Genomic DNA, 23367 nt, shown 5'->3' with positions numbered 1-23367 from the left:
TAACTATTTTGTGAGTATCCATTATGCAGAATATTATCACTGAAAATTTTACAACCGAGATTTGTTTACTTACTGTTATCTTACGAGGACAGTCATTAGAACACAGACCACTAAGAACTGTGGAAAAATAAAGAAAAGGCTATTATTACTATATTATTACTTTAACTTATATTTAAAGTTAACTCTAATTTGCCCCCTAAAATCCATTAACATGCTCTACTAAATCAAAGGCAGAAACCAATTCCTTAGATCTGAGTAAATCAAGTTTCTATTGTTTACTTTATACTGATATTTTAATTTTTTAAATGTTTTTTATTTATTTTTGATACAGAGAGAGACAGAGTATGAGAGGGGGAGGGTCAGAGAGAGAGGAAGACACAGAACCGGAAGCAGGCTCCAGGCTCTGAGCTAGCGGTCAGCACAGAGCCTGACGCGGGGCTCGAACCCACGAACGTGAGATCTGACCTGAGCCGAAGCTGGAGGCTTAACCGACTGAGCCACCCAGGCACTCCTATACTGATATTTTAAAAGCCTTTATTAAGCAGTTAAGATGCTGATCTTTGGTGAAACATATAGGTGAGATAATTAATTATAGTCATATCATACTATACCTACTGTTGTTTCTATTTTCCAAGTGTAACTTACAATCTGACAGAAGTGCGAACTGCAAACCAATTAAAATGTATACTGAGAAAACCATTTTATACCACAAATTAGACATTTTCCACTTATCTAGTCAAAGTTTTTGGGTCAAAGATTTCCAAGGTATCAGATACGGGTCAAAGATTTCCCTTGGTAGCATCTCCCTTGAGAACTATTATGGAGAACACAACCAAAGAATTGATGGGTCTATAACAAATACACAAAAATAATTTAATGACACATTCATTCTATAATCACCCCCACAAAAGGTTAGAGTATCTGAATATTCTTTATATAAGTAACATGAGTTTTGAAATATATTACCACCTCTTCATGTGAAGGGACAGCTCTATAAGAAAGTGGACATTACTACTTCCACCACTGCCATTCAACATAGTATTGTAAGTCCTAGCCTCAGCAATCAGACAACAAAAAGAAATAAAAGGCATGCAAATTAGCAAGGAGGAAGTCAAACTTTCACTCTTCACAGATGACATGATATTCTATGTGAAAAACCAAAAAGATTCCAAAAAAAACTGCTGATGAATTCAGCAGAAACAGAAATCAAGGAGTGATCTCATTTACAACTGCACCAAAACCCATACATTACGTAGGATTAAACCTAACCAGAGATGAAAAATCTATATACTGAAAATTACAGAAAGCTTATGAAAGAAATTGAAGAAGACACAAAGAAATGGAAAAACATTCCATGCTCATGGACTGGAGGAACAAATACTGTTAAAATGTTGATACTACTCAAAGCAATCTACATATTCAATGCAATCCCTATCAAAATAACACCAGAGCATTCTTCACTGAGCTAGAACAAATAATTCTAAAATTTTTAGGTAACCAGAAACGACCCTGAATAGCCAAAGCAATGTTGAAAAAGAAAACTAAAGCTGGAGGTATCACAATTCTGGACTTCAAGCTGTTTTACAAAGCTGTAATCATCAAGACAGTATGGTACTGGCACAAAAACAGTCACAGAGATCAATGGAACAGAAAAAAGAACCCATAAGTGGACCCACAAACATGGTCAATTAATCTTTGACAAAGGAAGAAAGAATACCCAATGGTAAAAAGACCGTCTCTTCAGCAAATGGTATTGGGAAAACTGGACAGTGACATGCAGAAGAATGAACCCGCACAAATGAAGGAAAATAGTTTCTGCACAATGAAGGAAAAAAATCAACAAAACTAAAAGGCAATCTATAGAATGGGAGAAGATATTTACAAATGACATATCAGATAAAGGGTTAGTATCCAAAACCTATAAAAAATTTATCAAACTCAACCCCTAAAAAACAAATAATCCAGTGAAGAAATGGGCAAAAGACATGAATAGACACTTCTTCAAAGAAGACATCCAGATGGCTAATAGACACATAAAAAGATGTTCAACATCACTCATCATCAGAAAATGCAAATCAAAACCACAATGAGATACCATTTCATACCTGTCAAAATGGCTAAAATTTACAATTCAGGTAACACTTGAAATGTGGTGAAAGGGGAACACTTTTGCACTGCTGGTGCGAATGCAAACTGGTGCAGGCACCCTGGAAAACAGTATGGAGGTAACTCAAAAATATAAAAAAAGAACTATCCTATGACCCAGCAATTGCACTAATAGGTATTAAAGGATACAAAAATGCTGATTCGAAGAGGCACATGAATCCCAATGTTTATAGCAGCACCATCGACAGTAGCTAAATTATGGAAAGAGCCCAAATGTCTATCGAGTGACAAATGGATAAATAAGATGTGATATATATATCCATATACATATACATATGGAATATTACTCGGTGATCAAAAAGAATGAAATCTTGCCATTTACAACAACATGGATGGAACTAGAGTGTGTTATGCTAAGCAAAACAAGTTAGAAAAAGACAAATATCACATGATTTCACTCATATGTGAAATATAAGAAACAAAATAGATGAACATAGGGGAAGGAAAGCAATGACATAAAAACAGAGAGGGAGAAAACCATGATAGACTCTTAAATAGAGAGAGCAAACTTGAGGGTTGCTGGTGGGGTGTTGGGTGGGGGGATGGGCTAAATGCGTGATGGGTACCAAGGAGAGCACTTGTTGGGTTGAGCACTGGGTGTTATATGTAAGTGATGAATCACTAAATTTATTCCTGAAAGCATTATTACACTATGTGTTAACTAACTTGGATTTAACTTAAAAAAAAAAAAAGAAAAAAAAGAAAGTGGACATTATGTGCTATTAATTATTCTGTATGTTGTGAATTAAAGAGAGATGGCATCCAGTTGTGCTTGGTAAACATGAAATATTTCAATATCTGTAAAGAATTTTTAGTTCAGATATATCCATAGGAAAAAGGTATCTTACTTAGGCTAGGCATAGAAAGTATACACAAGACACCAGAAAATGAGCCCGACACACCTTCACCATAAAGAAGACACCTGTTTGTTTGCTATAGTGCACTTACATGAACTACAATCTGAGGAGACGGTGAAATAAATGTTTTATATTTGCAAAAACAGTTTCACTGTTTAAGTTTCTTATTGTAGTACAGAGGATGGTTCTCACTTATTCTTTCCACGACCTAACTTCTCCTCTGTTCCTCTTTTCCTTCAACTCCAGGCAGATACTGGTCTTCTTTTCTACTTGTCACAAAATGATTTTCATAAACTCCATTTAAGCCATTATCTTGCTGAATAGTAATTATTTTCTCATAAGTATGTCTTTGAACTAATATGTAAGCTCTGCATCATTTTAGCCTTATTTTCTAAGGACCTAACCAACATATTTGCTCACTAAGTACTTGGTGAAGGAGGAAAAAAATGGATTATTCAATAAAAGGTTCTGGATAATTGGCTACTTGGTGGAAAATAAAGATAGATGTTAACTCATAAAAATTATATTTGGCAAAGACACAAATAATATAAAGGACACTTATATTTTAATAGAAAGACAACCCAAATAAAAAACGGGCAAATGATCTAAATAGGCATTTCTCCAAATAAGATACAGAGATATACAAAGCTCAGGAATAGATGCTCAGCATCATTAGCAATCAGGGAAACCAAACCACCACCCAAATGCAATGCATATTTGCAATATCCATGCAATGGAAGTAACCCAAATAAATGTCTGACAAATAAGTGGAAATAAAATGTGGTATATATCCATAGTTGAATGTTATTCAGCTTAAAGAAATCCTGTCACATGTTACAACATGAATGAATATTGAAGAGATTATGCTAAGTGAAACAAGACAGTCACAAAAGGAGAAATACTGTATGATTCCATCATGTAAGGTATCTAACAGTGAAATTCACAGAAACAAAAAGCAGAATGATGGCTAAGGGTGAGAAGAAGAGGATGAGTTGATAAATGGGTACAGAGTTTCCTACTTGCAAGATGAAAAAGTTCTGGAGTCTGTTTCACAACGTGAATATACTTAACACTAGCAAACTGTACATTTAAAAAAGGTAAGATGATAAATTTATGTTGCTTTTTTTTTACCACAATAAAAAAATGGTTAAGATGGTAAAAAAGAAAATGAAATAACCTCCCAAGATACCATTTCACACCAATTAGGATGGGTAAAATCAAAAAGTCAGATAATAACCAATGTTGGTAAGGATGTAGAGAAATAGGTCTCTCACACACTTCAAACAGGAATGTAAAATGGTCCAGCTGCTTTGGAAAACACCTGGCAATTTCTTAAAAGGATAAACACAGAGTTCCCATTTAACCCAGCAATTCCTAAGTATATCTCCAGACACATTAGAGAAGTTAAAATACATATCAACATGAAATATTGACATGAATGTTCACAACAGTATTATTCATTATTGGCCAATGTCATCTGCTGACGAACAGATAAACAAGATGTGGTATATTCATATAGTGAAATATTATTTGGCAATTAAGAGGAATGAAGTACTGATAATGCTACAACATGTATGGATCTTTAAAACATTATGGTAAGTGAACGAAGTCAGTCACAAGAGACCACAGTTTATACGATCCCAACTATATGAAATGTCTGTGAGAGGCAAAGTTATGGACACAGAAAGCAGTGGTTGCCTTGAGCTGGGGTGGGGACAGGGGAGTGAGAGTGATTACCAAAGGGCATGGGGCTTCTTCTGAGGTAATAAACATTTCTAAAATCTATTGCGGGGATGGTTGCACAATTCTGTGAATATGCTCAAAGCCACTGAAGTGTACCCTTCAAATGGGTGAATAGTATGGTACATGAATTATATCTCAAAGCTGTTATAATATAAAAAAGATACCATAAAAAGTTAAAAACTAATGAAGGGGTAAACTTCTTTTAAACATACATTACAAAGGCATACTGTTGCTCATATACAAAGAGCTTCTAGGTGTGAGTTCAAAGATGATAATCAAATAGAAAACAAAGGATATCAAGAAGCAATATCCAGAAAGAAAATGCACATAACGAAGAGCCATAAACAAAAATACTCAACCCTACCAGTCAAGGGAAAAAAATCAATTTTGTACCTAACAGGCAAAAAATACAAGACTGAGAAAAATGTCTGCAGGAAAAACAATAAAATCAAAGATAAATGACAAACTAGGAAAAATACTTGCAACACATGTCACAAAGAATTCACTTACCTAATATATACTATGGTGCATTTATAAGTAAGTCAATAAAAAGGGGGACAGAGTGTTTATAAAAATAAAAATACAGATGGCTCTCAGACATAGGAAAAGATGCTGAACTTTACTCAATTTACGAAAAATACAAAATAAAAAAGATAGTACTTTTCACTTGTGTGATTGACAAAAATAAAAAATTTAATAACCCCTTGGGTTGGTGAAGGTGTTAGGAAATATGCACTCTTATATACTGTAGGTAAAAGTAAAGCTGATACAATTTCTATGAAGGGACATCCTACACTATAGTATATATACATATATATTTTGTATATACATTCGAGCTATAAAGTTCGAAACTGGGCAGAATGATTCTATGGTGTCGGAAATTACGGTTATTTTGAGATGAAGAGGGTTAGTAACTAATGAAGTGGCATGAGGAAGCTTCTGATTACCGGTTACATGTGCTTCTTGATCAGGCGTAATTACATGGGTAGTACAGGCACATTCATTTTGTGAAAATTTACAGACCTGTGTACTTAGGTATACTTTTCTGTATGATATTTCAATGTTTATTTAAAACAGACACATGCTATTTTATAATAATAAAACTCAGAAATTTATCCTACAGGATATTCTCTGTGCATTATTTATAATAACAATGAGATTAAAATAGCCTTGATACCTACTTTAAAAGAACTCACTAAATTATGTCCTATCTATACTATGTGATACTATTCAGTAGAAATAATGAATGAATAATTGATACTATCAGTTAAAATAATGAGGCAGCTCTAGATTATATTGCTATGGTCTAATCTCCAAGATAATGTTGTTAAAGTGGAGAAAGCAAGGCCTAGAACAACCATTTATGTACAATAAAAGTATATACACAAATAGGCTTGTATATGCATAAAATATCTTGGTATGACACAAAGAACTTGTCTTTGGGAACAGGAATTGGATCATTGGGAGACAGATTAAAGGGAGACTAATTTTTAACTATATACTTTTTTGTATCCTTTCATCATCATGTATTACTTATTTTAAAAGCCAAATTCATGGAATAAAAACTTAACAGGTCTCAGATGAATATATGCTAAACTGGACAGTGTTACATGCTGGTGAGAATATAAATGTGTCTTTTGGGAATGGTAATTTGGTATTATCTATTAACATGAAAAACACAGCTCCTCAACTTATCGATTCCATCCCTGGAACCACCTATGTATCTGCTGAGAGGAAACTCTGGATATTCCACAGTGTTACGCAATGGCATGCAGGTATTAAAGAGGGAAAGAGACCTGCACTGACTTGAACGGGTGTTTATACTCTCTTGCTGAGGTAAAAAAAACACGATGCAGGCAAACATGTTTAGTAAGATTCTATTTACAAACCTAAGTGTTGGATGAATCTTACAAACATAATACTGAGCAAATAAGAAGCCAGATGCAAAGAGTACAATCCTGTCTGCATGTTTTTATGTGACTTACAGAAAAGGGAAAATGATTCTGTGGTGAGAGAGATCAGAACAGTGGTTATACTTTTGCAGGAAGTACTGACTGGGTTGGAGGACCTTCTAGGGTATGGCGAATATTTTTTCTTGATCTGGCTGTGGCTAGAAGGGGGTACACCTATTTCACCAAGCAGTAGACTTCCACCATATTTCCTCTGTAGCCCCCTCACTATAACTTTCTTATCACTTCACACCTACCTGACTGTATGCCAAGGTGGTCACCCTGGGTCTTAACTTTTCATTATGCACATCTATTTTTCCCCTTCTGAGCATTGCTGCAAAATTTGTCTAATTTACACAATTGTGTAAACAAAGGCGCTATTTGATGAAAAATGTAAAGTGCGATAATTTTTTGTGTCAGCTTGACTAGGCCATTGGGTGCCTAGTGTTATTCTAGGTGTTTCTGTGAGAGTAGTTTTGAGTTTTGAATGAGATTAACATTTAATTGGTAAAATGAGTGAGACAGATTGCTCTTCATAATGTGGATGGGCTCCATCAAATCAGTTGAAGGCCTGAATAGAACAAAAGTCTGACCCTTTCCTAAGTAAGAAGTCTTCTAAGAGATAGCCTATACACTAGGACATGAGGTTTTCCTGCCTGACAAACTGAAACACTGGTTCTTCCTAATTCTATAGCTGCCTGCTTGCCTTGTGACTCAAACTGGGACAGTTTACAGACTACCCATATTCCAAATTATGGAAGACTTGCCAGCTTCCATAATTGCATGAATCAATTCATTATGCTGGTGGGATACTCTCTCTGTATCTCTCTCAAGGTCTATTGGTTCTGTTTCTCTGGAAAACAGTGATTAATATAGTAAGTTTCTGCAGTTACTGGATCACTAACAATATTCTCTTTGCCATATAAGCCCATTCATCAATGGATACCATCAATTGATCCCTTATTGATCTATACACCATGAAGGTGAGTTAATTTCTACTTCTAATTTCCATTCATCAATGGATACCATCAATTGATCCCTTATTGATCTATACACCATGAAGGTGAGTTAATTTCTACTTCTTACTTTCTGATCATGGCCTTCCACCTGGAATATTGTGCTATTACCCATTTTGGCCATTCCATTCCATCTTTCTGGAATTATATTCTCAGCTGCCATCTTCACAGAGCCTTCTTTGATATTAATAATTAATAGCACATACAATTTGAGTATAAAGCACTTTGCACTGTTTTTTAGCTATATAACACGCAAACATCTTCCTCTTTCAAGTAACAAATTCTTGTTAACAATAAATGCTTGTTATGTAAATGGATAGTTTTTTCACTGGAAAAAAAAACTAAGTAGCAGTCAAAAACCAAGACAATAATGTGCCATGTGGACGATCATATTGTGTATGGTGACTGGAAGTGCTAATAAACAGATCTATTATCAAAACCCCTTATGTGTGTGCATACACACACACACTCATTGTGTAAGAGCCTTGAGATAGAATTCATACACCATAGCATTCACCCATTTCCAGTGTCCTGTTCAGTGGTCTTTGGTATATTCCCAGAGTTGTGTGACTGCCATAATCACTTTTCATCACTTCCAAAAAGAAGCCCTCAACACTTTAGTGATCATGACCTAGTTCTATTTCCACCTCCAGTCCAAAGCAACCACTAATCTACTAATCATCCACTGTCTACATACTTTTCTGAATATCCTGAGTACATTATAGAAAAAAATTAAAAATGTAGTCAAGAAGAAGAATATAAAAATGAACTGTGATCCAACCATCTTGATATTTTTACCAATTTGTTACTGTTACAGGCTGAATGTGTCCCCCACAAAGTTCATATGTTAAAGTTCTAACCTCTGTTGCTGCCATATTTGGAGGTGGGGCTTCTGAGGAAAAACTTAGGGTTAAATGAAGTCATAGGGTGCAGTACTGATCTGATGGGATTAGTGGTCTTATAAGAAGAGACATGACAGAACTTGCTCTCTCACTGCACGTGCACAATGGAGGTCATGTGAGCACACAAGGAGATGGAGGCCATCTACAAACCAAGAGAAGAGGCCTCAGAATGAAACCGACTTTGCTGGCACGTTGATCTTGGAACCCCAGCCTCTAGAACTGTGAGAAGCAAATCTGTCTTGCTCAAGCTTCCCAGCCTGTGTGCAGTATGGGTATGAACGGTATGCCATTACAGTACGTTGTTACGGCAGTCTGAGAAGACTGATATACATACTTAAAAAAATGTACATATATGAAATCATGTTATACGTAAGTTTGTAATCTTTTTGGTTAATATATATAAACTTTCCTCATGATTTTAAATATGCTTCTACCACCACACAACTGCATGGTATACCACTGTCGTATGGATGGATATATGCATAAAAATATACACCCATTTTCATTAGGACACTTAGGTTCTTCTCCACTCTATAATCCAACTTTTTCCCTCTTAAAAACACCACTGGGAAGATCATCTTTACAGACATGGGGCATTCTACACAAATCTTTGGCACATCTCTGATAATTTTTTGGGAGAGCTGTATAGAATTAAAATCATTTCTGGGTTTAATCCTAAAGCTTCCGGAGTACATACTGAAATTACCCTTCATAAAGGTGATCAAGCATCTTTTAGTAAACATTCACTGATCTTGTGGTAAGTGCCAAACTCTGAACAGAAATTTGCTTTATATATGCTCTTTCTTTAGCCTCACAGCAAGATTATGAGATAAATTTAGTTGCCCTCTACCACCTTCTTTTTCAGGAAAGGAAACTGAAGCTTGGGCCAGTATATCACTCAAGGTCACAAAACGAACAGAGCTCTTATGAAAGAACATGTGGCCACTAGACACTAACTCATTTAAAAAATACATCACCTCACATTTACGGGGAACGGAAAAATCGATGAGCCCGTGGATTATCTTATTTTCTATACAAGATAAATTGTCTGTGTCTTGTTTAGCACAGTTGACAGCATTTACTCAAAATCATATAATAGTCTCTTTCATTTTGTATATAGCAAGCTAAAAATTAGTTTCCTTTATCTGTTTTTGTTTCTTTACAAGACTCCCTCTGTCAAATTTGAAGTTTCATATTATATCAATAGGATCAAAATAAGATTTAAATGTATCATACCTATATACACATCATACATGTATGTCATACATGCTATACATATATGTGCATAACACAAATATGCATTTCCTTGTTTTCTGTAAGGACAGTTACAAGAGGGAATGGTAACAATCCTTGAGCCTAATTATCTGGTTGATAATAATGTTTAATTAGGAATTCAGAACTCCTAAATACTATTATAAAAGTTAACCTGTTCTTAGCCTGAAATAATTATTTCATCTACAGAACAGCCTGACCATTTCCAGTGACATCTACAGGGTTACTGGAGGGGGGAAGACAGACTTAGGTAGAGTGCATGGCTTCTGGGCTTTACTACCTCTGTATGTTTGACACGAGGCAGCAAAAAAAATGCCTTTAGCTACTTTCAGCAATTACACTGCTTTCTCAAAGAATATTATAGAAGAGTGGAATTTTACCTTTAGCTTTGTCTTTATCTCTAAATCCCTCTGTTTTCCCTTTAGGTTTACCATCAGAAAGAGACACACCTATCAACATACACACTTCTATCTTTTTCCTCTCTTGAGTTAATAAAATATGAAGTCATGATCTCATGGTTCTCCTGAGTTTGAGCCCTGCATTGGGCTTACTGCTGTCAGCACAGAGACCTCTTCAGATTCTCTGGGCCCCCCTTTCTGCCCCTCCCCTGCCCACTCATTCTCTCTCAAAAATAAATAAAGCATTAAAAAAAGAGTGTGAAAAGTGTTAGGTTTCTTCAAATGTATAGGCTACATTAGGAAAATTTTTATTTCTCTACTATATTTTTCTGTATATTTATATGATAGGCTCATCAATGCAGTTTAAATCATTGCTTTTAAAAATTACATACAACTTCTTCAAATAGAAAAGAAGAACTGCATTAAATGCTGCTGAGAAACACAATGTAGCCTATATTTAATATATGTGTTAGTAGTTCATCTTGTTATTTAGAATGATTTTTTGGTTAGTTTCTGTTTATAACAGATTATACTAAATCTACAGGTCATGAGGATTCATCAAGAAGAAGTCCCAAAGTGACTGCCTAATACCACTGCTGGCTCAAGTCCCTAAGCTCCTTTCAGGTATGCCATTCATACAGCACAGGAAGTTTCATCAGTGTGTGAGCCAGGGCAAAGTGTGGGCATGGGAAAATAATTTCATTTCCCTCTGTTTTACAGTTTTAGAAAACTCTTTAAAATGATATGGATCAATAAAATATAAGATTTATAAAAACTCCCAAATCCTATGATTCCAAACTGGTTTCTTTTTTTTTAATTATTTTTTACATTTATTTATTTTTGAGAGACAGAGTAAGACACAGCCTGAGTGGGGGAGGGGCAGAGAGAGAAGGAGACACAGAATCTGAAGCAGGCTCCGGGCTCTAGGCTTTGAGCTGTCAGCACAGAGCCCAATGCAGGGCTCCAACCCGCGAACCGTGAGATCATGATCTGAGCTGAAGTTGGATTCTCAACCTATTGAGTCACCCAAGAGCCTCCCAAACTGGTTTCTATCTTGCCAGTATAGAGTTTCAGGTACGTAACTCTCTGCCCTAGCACAGAAGGAAGTGGTCTGGTTTTAAAAAGAGTGCTTTGTGCAAGTTTGCTCACATATGTCAGAAATACAGAGCAGAAGCAAGAGTTATAACTTATTTTGTAAGCTAATTTTTTGCTTCCTCTTACCATAATATGCACAATCATATTATTCAAAAAAGTTATATGTTCTCAAGTATTTTCATTAAAAGTGATTATATAGAGGTACTATTATAGGAGACAATAAAACACCTGGCAGAGAATCTAGCACATGATAAACAACAAACATTAGCCACTGTGGATTCTATACTACTGGATTTCAGTATTTAAAAGTATCAGTTTTAGACTAGAAGAGCAAATACTGTTAAAATGTCAATACTACCCAAAGCAATCTATACATTCAATGCAATCTCTATCAAAATAATACCAGCATTCTTCACAGAGCTAGAACAAACAATTCTAAAATTCATATGGAATATAAAAAGACCCTGAATAGGCAAAGCGATCCTGAAAAAGAAAACCAAAGCTGGAGGCTTCACAATCCCAGACTTCAAGATGTATTACAAAGCTGTAATCATCAAGACAGCATGGTACTGGCACAAAAACAGACATACAGACCAAGGGAATAGAAGAGAGAACCCAGAAATGGACCCACGATGGATGCTTATCTATCTGTGTCAAAGCAAGAAAAGACTATCCAATGGAAGGAAAATGAACCTGCATGACTTCTTACACCATACACAAAAATAAACTCAAAATGGATGAAAGACCTAAATGTAAGACAGGATGCCGTCAAAATCCTAGAGGAGAAAGCAGGCAAAAACCTCTTTGACTTTGGCCATAGCAACTTCTTACTCAACACGTCTCTGCGGGCAAGGGGAACAAAAGCAAAAAATGAACTACTGGGACCTCATCAAGATAAAAATCTCTGCACAGTGAAGGAAACAATCAGCAAAACTAAAAGGTAACCAACAGAATGGGAGAAGATATTTGCAAATGACTTCAGATAAAGTGTTAGTATCCAAAATCCGTAAAGTACTTATCAAACTCAATACCCAAAAAGCAAACAATCCAGTGAAAAAATGGGCAAAAGACAGGAATAGACACTTCTTCAAAGAAGACATCCTGATGGATAACAGAAACATGAAAAAATGTTCAACATCACTCATCATCAGGGAAACACAAATTAAAACCACAAGGAGATACCACCTCACACCTGTCAGAATGGCTAAAATTAACAATGCAGGCAACAACAGGTGTTGGCGAAGATGTGGAGAAAGATCTCTTCTGCATTGCTGCTGAGAATGCAAACTGGTATAGCCACTCTGGAAAACAGTGTGGAGGCTCCTCAGAAAGTTAAAAATAGAACTACCCTATGACCCAGCTATTGTAGTACTAGGTATTTATCCAAGGGATACAGATGTGTTGTTTTGAAGGGGCCCATGCACCCCAAATTTACAGCAGTGCTATAGACAATTGCCAAAGTATGGAAAGAGCTCAAATACCATCAATGGATGAATGGATAAAGAAGATGTGGTATATATATACAATGGAATATTACTTGGCAATAAAAAAGAATGAAATCTTGCCATTTGCAACAATGTGGATGGAAGTAGAGTTATTATGCTAAGTGAGATTAGTCAGAGAAAGATTTCATATGAATTGACTCACATGAGGAATTTAAGATACAAAACAGGTGAACATAAGAGAAGGGAAGAAAAAATAATAGAAAAACAAAGAGGGGGACAAAACATAAGAGACTCTTAAATGCAGGGAACAAACAGGGCTGCTGGAGGGATTGTGGGTGGGGGGATGGCTAAATGGGTAAGGGGCATTAAGGAGGGCACTTGTTGGGATGAGCACTGGGTATTATATATAGGGAATGAATCACCGGAATCTACTTCTGAAATCATTATTGCACTATATGCTAACTAACTTGGATGTAAATAAATAAATAAATAACATTAAAAACATAAAAGTATCAGTTTTCACTGCCACAGCTTCTTTTGATGTGCTTGAAACTTGGGGAACCACCAAAAGCAAGCAGAGAATGCTCAGTGCTGATAGTATTTATCTAATAAGTGGCAAAGGGCATAGATTTTTTAAAAATTTCTAATGTTTATTTATTTTTGAGAGAGAGTGAACAAGCATGAGCAGGGGAGGGGCAGAGAGAGACACACACACAGAATCCAAAACAGGCTCCAGGCTCTGAGCTGTCAGCACAGAGCCCGACTTGGGGCTGGAACTGATGAACTGCAAGATCATGACCTGAGCCAAAGTCAGTCACTTAACCAACTGAGTCACCCAGGCGCCCCAGAGGATAGCTTTTTAAAAATACTTCTACAGATTTTCCAAATGTTGTATAATTGGCTGCCTTATTTTGTAACCAGAAAACAAAACAAGTGCTAAACCCAAACTTTACCAATAGAAAAAGGAACAATGCCTTAAAACTCTCTTGCATAATCAAAAAAGTAAAAGGGTAGAATCTGATGGCGTTTTTACAAATGTCACCCTGAAATTACAATTTTAAGGCTCTATAATGTCACGCTTAAGACGAATTAAAAAGTACCAGTAGTCTATTAAATCATTGCAAGAATGTAATTTCCTCAGTGACATCAGAATAAAAATCCCATCCTTTATGCTTTAAGTCAAAAAACAAACAAACCCCAAACCTGGTCCTGAATGCTCCGAGGCAAAATTTATTATTATTACACCAAAAGCTCGCTTCCTAGAAGTGAGACAGTTACATTTTTTGTATAAAAGCATCTGGTTTAAAGTGAAGTAAAACATTTATTTTAAGCAGCTGTAACAACAACTGGGAAGATGTGCTAAAATAACGAGCCCGTATGGAAAATGAAATTACGGGAATACAATTCCAGCATTCTACTACTTGTGTTTTTCGCCACCGTGAGCTTCTTGAAGGCAAGGACTGGTTTTGTGTGTTTGTTTTCTAAGTTTGTTTATTTATTTTGAGAGTGGGGAGGGGCAGCGACAGAGGAAGAAAGAGAATTACAAGCAGAGCTTGAACTCACAAACTGTGGGATCATAACATGAGCAGAAGTCAAGTGGTCACTTAACCAACTGAACCACACAGGTGCCCCCTGTTTGCTGATTTTTAAGTGTCTCTTTTTTTTATTTTAGGGGTCAGAGAATGTTTTACTACTAACTAGCTGATCTTGGCTAACCACAGTCTAATTTTTAGAAGTTTAAGAATTTTATGAATTCCATAAACTTTTATAATTATTAGTATGTATTTGTGACCTTACTGCAAAATCCTATTTAGATTTATTGTAACATTTTATAATACCCTTTTAAATAAACTGTTTTAAAAAGTAATTTCAAATACCCCTAGATATTTAAAACTATAGCTGTTTTAGAAAGATTAATGGAATATAGAGGATAGTCCATTCACAGAATTACATGAAAACTTGTAATTAAACTACTTAATGAGCTATTTGAAGTACTGGTTATTAGATTACATTAGTTTAAAACATAGTAATGGGATGTACAACTGGTAAGTTTTCTTCTAAATGACAATGGTTAGGATCTTTTTTTTTTTTAAGATTTTTTTATTTTTAAGTAATTTCTACATTCAACATGGGGCTCAACCTCACAACTCCGAGATCAAGAGTTGCATGCTCTATGGACTGAGTCAGCCAAGCACTCTGACAATGGTTAGGATCTTAAGATTTCACGTTAAAACACATTATATGTTACAGGTCATATATTCTTAAAGTATATTTATATTTAAGAATGTATATTTAAAGAATATATATTCAAAGTATAGCTTAGTGATTCTAGTGATAGTACAGTGAGAATATAGCTTATTTAAAGTTTATGCTAGCTACTTCACACAAATGTCAAAACCAAAACGCAGCAATAATCACACATAAATACTGTTAACACTAAACCGCTGTGCGGGCTGGGAGAAGGATGAGTAGCATAAAGTCAAAGCTATAAAGGTCAATACTGTATAATGGTTTTAGTAGTATTTGAAATGAAAAACCCTTGTCTGGATTATAGAGGACTCCTCATAGTTATTCTCTGAAAATGTCTTTCATTTTTGTTTCTTTAAGACATGTGAATACAAAGCGAATATTATAATCAAATATCATATTTGAAATAAAAGCTCCTCTCCCAGCTATTCCTGTCATTTAGACATTATTTTAGACACTTTGTGGGAACTATTTTATGTCTGTTGATTACCTTTCATTTTTTAAATTAAATAATCGTATGTTCACTGTAAAGAACTTGGATGCAGAAACTTAAACTAAAAAGTGAATAATCTTTCAAGTAATTTTTATTTTATTAAAAATATTTTCTAAATATTTTTTAAAATTTATTTATTTATTTATTTGAGAGACAGAGAGGGACAGCGCGAGCAGGGGAGGGTCAGAGAGAGAGACACACAGAATCTGAAGACAGGCTCCAGGCTCTGAGCTAGCTGTCAGCACAGAGCCCAATGCAGGACTTGAACCCATGAACTGTGACATCATGACCTGAGCCGAAGCCGGATGCTTAATCGAATGAGACACCCAGGCGTCCCTAAAAAATATTTTCAAACACTTATTTGTTTTCGAGAGACAGAGAGAGACAGATCATGAGTAGGGGAGGGGCAGAGAAGAGAGGGAGACACAGAATCTGAAGCAGGCTCCAGGCTCTGAGCTGTCGGCACAGAGCCCGATGCAGGGCTCGAACCCCTAAACTGCGAGATCAAGACCTGAGCTGAAGTCAGATGCTTAACTGACTGAGCCACCCAGGCGCCCCTCTTTGAAGTAATGTTGTTCTTGTTCTCTACATGTGTAAACAGATATTAAATGTGGTAGGCATATGTTTTATATACGTATAACTTTTTATACATAAGAATATTTTTATACATGTAAAATTGTTAAAAATTATGTTAAATTCTGGAGAGGTCTGACCTTTAGAAACATATTTGGTTCTAGGTAAATATGACTGAAAAACTTTTAATAAATAATTTAATATGCAAAACATAGTTTTACCTTCCTTAATTTCCTAAACATTACAATGATTAAAGAAGTCTGAAAACAAAAGTGTGCAGTGATCAATGGCAGCTATTTTGAGGAATTTCTGAAGGGTACTAAATAGGTAAATTATACTGAGAAAATAGGCACTTAATGCTGACCAGGTCAGAGAGTCGACGGGGCACGGAGAATGGACCCCTTAGCAGCCCAGTGAGAGACCTTGACTCAGAGCTGGGACAACTGAGAACAAAGACAAGGCATGAAGGGGCCGGGGTGGCCAGGAGCAGAGGAAGGACCTGTGGAACTGTGCCCAGGCTCACACAGGGAATAGGGGTCTCTGTCACTTGGAGTTTCCTACCAGCGAATAAAAGTGAGGGATTTGCTGGTACTACGAGACAGTGTTCTAAATAATTTTAGAGTGTTGTCAAAAAACCAAACTTCTGAATCCACACGGTGAAATAACACAAAAAGCCTCAGCGAAGCAGCTGTGCCTCCCTGTAGCTCCCCTTCTTTTCTTCCCACTGGAAAGCACATATCTGTTCAGACTCAAAGAACCTGATGATCTCCTAGATTGAGGATGGAAGAGTGAGTAAGTCAGTGTTCCTTGCTAGTGATTCCCACAGAGGTGGGTGCAGTTCACCACCAAGGCACCACTTGTGCTGTGTTATCTGAGAACCCTGAAGACATCACCTTGTTCAAAATGCTTGTTCCACTCCAGGTGCCTGCTCCCAGCTTTCAAGCCCCAAGGAGCTCCTGCCTGGACAGCGGAGAAGGGGAGTAGTGGCAATCATCTGGGGGGCAGAACTGTACGTGGCACATGTGTTTTTCCTACCATACTACCTACCAACACTAATTCTTTTAGGAAATAGAGACAGGGGCATGGAAAAGTTCTCAGACACATGAAGAAAAACAACAGCTTAAGAGAAGGAAAGTCAAAGTGAGCAATCATATAAATGATCATATAAGTTATATAAATGATCACTACCTAACAAGGAAAAGGAGAGAATTCAAAGATTACCACACTATTTTCAAGAAGTAAACATTAGCAAAATTAGTGTTGATATGTAAAAGCAGGAGAAAAATACTGTAAGATACATCAGTACTCAAAAATATAACCTATATACAACTTTCTGAAAATCACTCTACCAAAAGAGATAGGAATTTGAAAAAAGTAAGGGAAAGAGGTGGCATGTAAGTAAAATGGTCACAATAAATCTGGTAAAACTTGTTAGGTTTAAATAATCATTGATAACATGGTTTTGAATTATTAAGAAAGAATTTGCAAAATACAAGACACAAAAGGTAAAACTGAATTAATCACCAGAAAAACACTTCCATATTATTTCAACAGAATCTTGAAACAGGCAGGGAGGTTAAACCTTTCTAAATATCTCATCTCATTTGGGAAGTAAAAGCTAAACATACTGTTAGAATTATAAAAGTGCTAGGGAACCAGGGTCATATATTTGTCAGAAATTAGAGTTAAGTCCTGGTAGAACAGAAATAGAATGCAGTATCTTCCAGTGTAGCTGACAAGAGTAAGAGGAAAAAGAACTAGGAATCAGTTCTGATTCAAGGGAGTTTTACCTTTTTCACCAATTTCCTGAATTTCCTTCACTGAGAAACAGTGACTTTCAGCACAGGCTAGTTTGAACACTAGAGTAACAGTATAATTTTAAAGCAAAATCAATGGTGGACATTGTAGATGGCTCTGAAAGGGTAATACATACTAGTAACTGTCTGACTTAAGGCAAACAACTAATAATCAAAGGAAAGAGTGGAAAGGGCATTTCAAAACAACTAGAAGGTTATTTTTCCCAAATGGCTGCTTCAAATTGGCATCTCATTTCCCATGACCTTTTGTAAAGTATGTTATTAATATTTATGTTAATATCTTTAATGCAAAGTTACCTTGTTTTCTAAAACTAAAACCTCCTGTACCAAATTGGCTTTGGATCTGAGCTAGAAGATATGTGGAGAAAACTTTCTCCATGATACTGTTTTTTTTTTTCATTTGGTAAATCATTTTTTTAATAGTTTATTTCCAAATTGGTTTCCATATAACACCCAGTACTTCTCCCCACAAGTGCCCCCCACCATGACCATCAGAAGTGCTGATGCATAGGGGCACATGTACCCCAATGTTCATAGCGGCACTCTCAACAGTAGCCAAATCATGGAAAGAGCCTAAATGTCCATCAGCTGATGAATGGATCAAGAAGATGTGGTGTATATTGGGGCGCCTGGGTGGCTCAGTCGGTTAAGCGTCCGGCTTTGGCTCAGGTCATGATCTCACGGTTTGTGGGTTCGAGCCCCGCATCGGGCTCTGTGCTGACAGCTAGCTCAGAGCCTGGAGCTGCTTCGGATTCTGTATCTCCCTCTCTCTCTGACCCTCCCCTGCTCCAGCTGTCTCTCTCTGTCTCTCAAAAATAAATAAAAGAAACATAAAAAATAAAATTTTAAGAAGATGTGGTGTATATATATACACAATGGAGTACTACATGGCAATGACAAAGAATGAAATCTGGCCATTTGTAGGAAAGTGGATGGACCTTGAGGGTGTCATGCTAAGCGAAGTAAGTCAGGCAGGGAAGGACAGATACCATTTGTTTGCACTCATAGGTCTAACAGGAGAAACCTAACAGAGGCCCATAGGGAGGGGAAGGGGGAAAGAGAGCGGGGGAGAGTGAGGGACACAGATCATGAGAGACTACTGAATGCTGATGGTCCACGATACTGTTAATTAGATGCCGTGCTATCCAGTGGTCCCCCATCCTGACTCAGGCCAGGGAGTCACAGGCCACAGATTTTCAAGAAACTCCTAGGTTTTTAAACTTTTTACACAAAGTTTTTCAAATTATACAAAATTAGAAATATAAAAGAACCCCGCTTAACACTTCACACAACTTCAGTTGTCACCAACACATGGCCAATCTTGTTAAATTTACACTCCATTTCCTACTTACCTGGATTACTTTAAAGAAACACCTCAAACATGTCATTTCATTTTCATGTAGTTTGTTGTTTCATTATTTAATTGTTTAAATAAGTTTACTTTTGCCTGAGCAGGGCCATTACCTATTCATGTGTTCTGTTACTGTGGTTATAATTTGTGGTCTACTCTAAAGATAAAAATTGCAATAATTTCATTGCGACTAATTGTTTTGTTATTCAACAGATATTTCTCAATGGCCTGCTAAATACCAGACACTAGTATCAATAGAAGTAAACTATGCACATTTGGCTTCATTAAGAATAAATATTCTGACAACTAGATTGACTCATAAAAGAAGTGTGTGTTCTTTTAAGAGGAAGTGAGCTACTGCAAGGCAGTCATGCAGAAGCTGGCTAAGACGGTGCCTTAGGGTGGACTTGGGCAAGATGACTCTGGGGCCTTTCCCATCTCTAAGATTCCCGATCATTCTGTAATTTTTAAAAATGTAAATGAACAAATAGGTAGGAAGAACTGAATATCCTAAATTATATGTATGGATATTCCACATGGAAAATTTCCAAATGATCAGTATAAAAAAATGTGAGACCAGCTTCTTTCTGCTTCATATGTGAAACTGCCCTCTTTAGCATTATTATTTTTATTGTTATTATTACTACAAGTGGGTATCTGAATCCTTATCACTGTAGGAAAATCTTATGCTCTGATTTAACTTTATGTCACAGACCACCTCTGCTCTAGGGAAGAGTCCGCAGGGTCAGCATGGGAAGCAACCCCATCACATGCTCTCACCCTAACTCACAGATTTATGAGTACAGTACGAAAACGCAATCATATTTTTTCAAGAGCACAAACAAGTAATTTTTAGTGTTAAAGTAGTTTTAAGGCTTGAATAAAATAACCCACTGAGTGCAAGGGTGAACTTGATTTGTCCTAACTGTATATAAATTAATACCCCTTTAACTGGAATTTTTCCTTACTACTCAATGAGTAAAGTCTATTTTAGAAAGCATTAACTTTCAATCCATACAGACATACACATAAATACTTCAAATTCAGATGAACTAAGCAATAAATTTATGGTTTTTTCGAAGCTTTAAACGAGAAAATAGTTTGCACACTGGCAAAACTCAAGTCAAGGACAGAAATCCTACAGCTGTCTCATTACACAGAAAAAAAATACCTTGAAAGAGAATTATTACTCTGTTTCAATATAATTTTTTGAAACAAATGACATTTATTCTAAGTTGGAATAAAAAGGTTATTTTCACAGCATCCCATTAAGGTCATGAGAGAGAACCTCTCTTTTACTCACTGAGTGATATTTGTCCTGCACATTTTTGGTTTATAAGCCTAGGAAATTTAGTATTTCTAGTCACAGAGAATCCTAAAAGATCGGTAGATGTGAGAACTTAAGGCAGAGTAACTAGTTCATTAAGGTTAAATCTTCTCTTTTCAAGAAATGAACTACTGACTAGCTATAGCTCTGACATCAGAGAACAAGTAAAGGTGTGAATATGTCTTTGAATTGGAGTTTCATTTTTTGGTAGATGCTTCCTAGAGATAGAACATGGACCTGAGACATCAAGTGTTGCTTGGGTACTAGGGGAAATACTTCTATTTTATTAAAATTTTTTTCACATTTATTTATTTTTGAGAGAGAGAGAGAGAGAGAGAGAGAGAGTGAGTGCGAACGAGCTAGCATAAGCAGTGGAGAGGCAGAGAGAGAGGGAGACACAGAATCTGAAGCAGCTCCAGGCTCTGAGCTGTCAGCAGAGAGCCCGACGAGGGGCTCAAACCCACAAGCCATGAGATCATGACCTGAGCCAAAGTTGGACACTTAATCAACTGAGTCACCCAGGTGCCCCAAGACGGAATACTTTTAAATTAAGATAGCCAGGGATGCCTGGGTGGCTCAAGTTGGCAAAATGTCCAACTCTTGGTTTTGGTTCAGGTTATGATCTCACAGTTCATGAGTTCAAGCCCTGCATCAGGCTCTGCCTTGACAGTTTGGAGCCTGTTTGGAATTCTCTCTCTCACCCTCTCTCTGTCCCTCCCCCATTTGCACTTTCTCTCAAACAAAATAAACTTAAAAAAAAATTAAGATAGCCAATCCATGCCTTGAAAAGTAGCTGGCCAATTATTTAACATAAATTTCCTAAATGCCTCCTTTATGCCAGGCCCTATGTTAAACACTGGGGAATCAAAGGCAAATAAGACATAGGTACCACTTTCAAGTTGTTTTGGTTACCACAGTATAGTATGAGAAAAAGATGCTAAGCAAGTGACCTAAATAAATCTAGATTTCAGAGTGCTTCTCAAATAGCCTGGAATGGATGGAGTTGGGGGTGGAGAGAAGATTGTGTTATATTAAAATAAGTGGGGACTAGGAATGTGCTGTCATTGACAAACGATGATTCTAGTGATCCAAGGGCACAGACTAGACACTTTAAGATGTGTGCTTTTGTCGAAGCTCCCTTTGGAAACCATAGTTTGCATTAGTCGGTGGCTGTGCTAGACTTGGTTATTTATCTTTAGGGGATCAAATTCTAAACTTACTTTAACAGTGCTTGTTTCAATTTAATTAATTGAAAACCAGTTATGCTAATTACATATACATTTAGTGTCAGCAAAAATTTTAAGGATTCGTTGTCTTTTTATCTAGAGGATTAAGTTGAAGAAAAACTGCGAGAAAAAAATTCACTTTAAACTGGGTAAGTTAATAACACGACAATATACAGCATAATTTATTTTAGATAAATAAAGATAGATTTTGGCTTTAAGATAGCCAAATAATACTCCCTTCAAAATGGCAAAGGAGAGCATACAACTGCATGGATAAAAAGTATAAAAATGGGTAGACTTGTAATATCCATATTCAGAGACTGCAGTAGTAATGAAGACAGAGTCACTCTTAGTTCATTCAAATAAGAATGAATTTGCTGATTAAAAAGGAAAATTATATTTTCTTTCATTTTCACTTCTCAAAATAAATTTCCCAATATTCATTCATTATTCTGTTACTTTTCTGTGTTCAGCTACTTATGCCCATTTCAAAACTGTAATAAATATTTATATGAGGCATGTGTCACTTCATTAACAAATGAATGCTCTTGATGGCTATCTTAGGGTTGACTATAGTAGTAACACAAAAATAGTACCTTCCAAGAGCAATTCCTGATCAAACTCTCAGCAAACGACAAATAGGGTAAACTCTCTTAAAGCAATACAGATCACCTACAAAAACCAATAGCTAATAATATACTTAATAGTGAAAAAAGGAATCCTTTCCCCCAAGATCAGAAACAAGGCAAGGATGTCCACTCCCACCAATCTTTTCAACATAGTAATGGAAATTTTAGTCAGAAAAAGAAAAAAAAAAGGCATAAATTAGAAAGAAGAAATAGAACTGTCTCTCTTTGAGGTGCCTGGATAGCTGATTTGGTTACGCATCCGACTTTGGCTCATGTCATGACCTCATGGTTGGTGAGTTTGAGCCCTGCGTTGGGCTCTATGCTGCCAGCTCAGAGCCTGGAGCCTGCTTTGATTCTGTCTCCCTCTCTATGCCCCTCGCCTGCTTACACTCTCTCTTTCTTTCTCGCTCTCTCTCAAAAATTAAACAGTAAAAGAAACAAACCTGTCTCTCTTTGTAGATAACTGTCTATGTAGAAAACCCTACTGAATCTTAAAAAACCTCCTAGAATCAATAAATAAGTTGAGCAAGGTTGCAGTAAACAAGATTAACACACACAAATCAATTGTATTTCTATTTACTAAAAACAAACATGTGGAAACCAAACTTAAAAACACAACATTTATAATCACCTCAAAAAAATACTTAGGCATACAATAACAAAATATGTATAAGATCTCTTTGGTAAACATGGGGGTCAGCTGGAGGAGATGGTTAGCAAGTTTGGAAATAGGTAACAATGAACAAATAAATAAATATACTGAGGAAAGTGGGAGCCGAGTTTCTCTGCTAGAGAAGATATCTACAGACAGAAAAGAAAGAACTCTTGACATGCTGTGTTGTATTAGAAATGGAAGTAATG

General features: G+C 36.3%; 1 protein-coding gene across 2 annotated transcripts in view; it reads right to left on the bottom strand.

Annotated features, from left to right (window-relative positions):
* Positions 1–23367, bottom strand: part of ITFG1 (integrin alpha FG-GAP repeat containing 1) — a 270698-nt gene that overhangs the window by 75505 nt on the left and 171826 nt on the right. For both annotated transcript variants that reach the window (XM_029924964.1, XM_029924963.1), the window contains exon 13: positions 74–117. In XM_029924964.1, the coding sequence (XP_029780824.1) occupies positions 74–117 (44 nt within the window). The remainder of the gene's footprint in view (positions 1–73; positions 118–23367) is intronic.

This window comes from Suricata suricatta, chromosome 16, assembly GCF_006229205.1.
Source record: "Suricata suricatta isolate VVHF042 chromosome 16, meerkat_22Aug2017_6uvM2_HiC, whole genome shotgun sequence".
Lineage (NCBI taxonomy): Eukaryota > Metazoa > Chordata > Mammalia > Carnivora > Herpestidae > Suricata > Suricata suricatta.
Note: the sequence above shows the minus strand (reverse complement) of the source record. Positions and strands in the feature narration are given on the sequence as shown.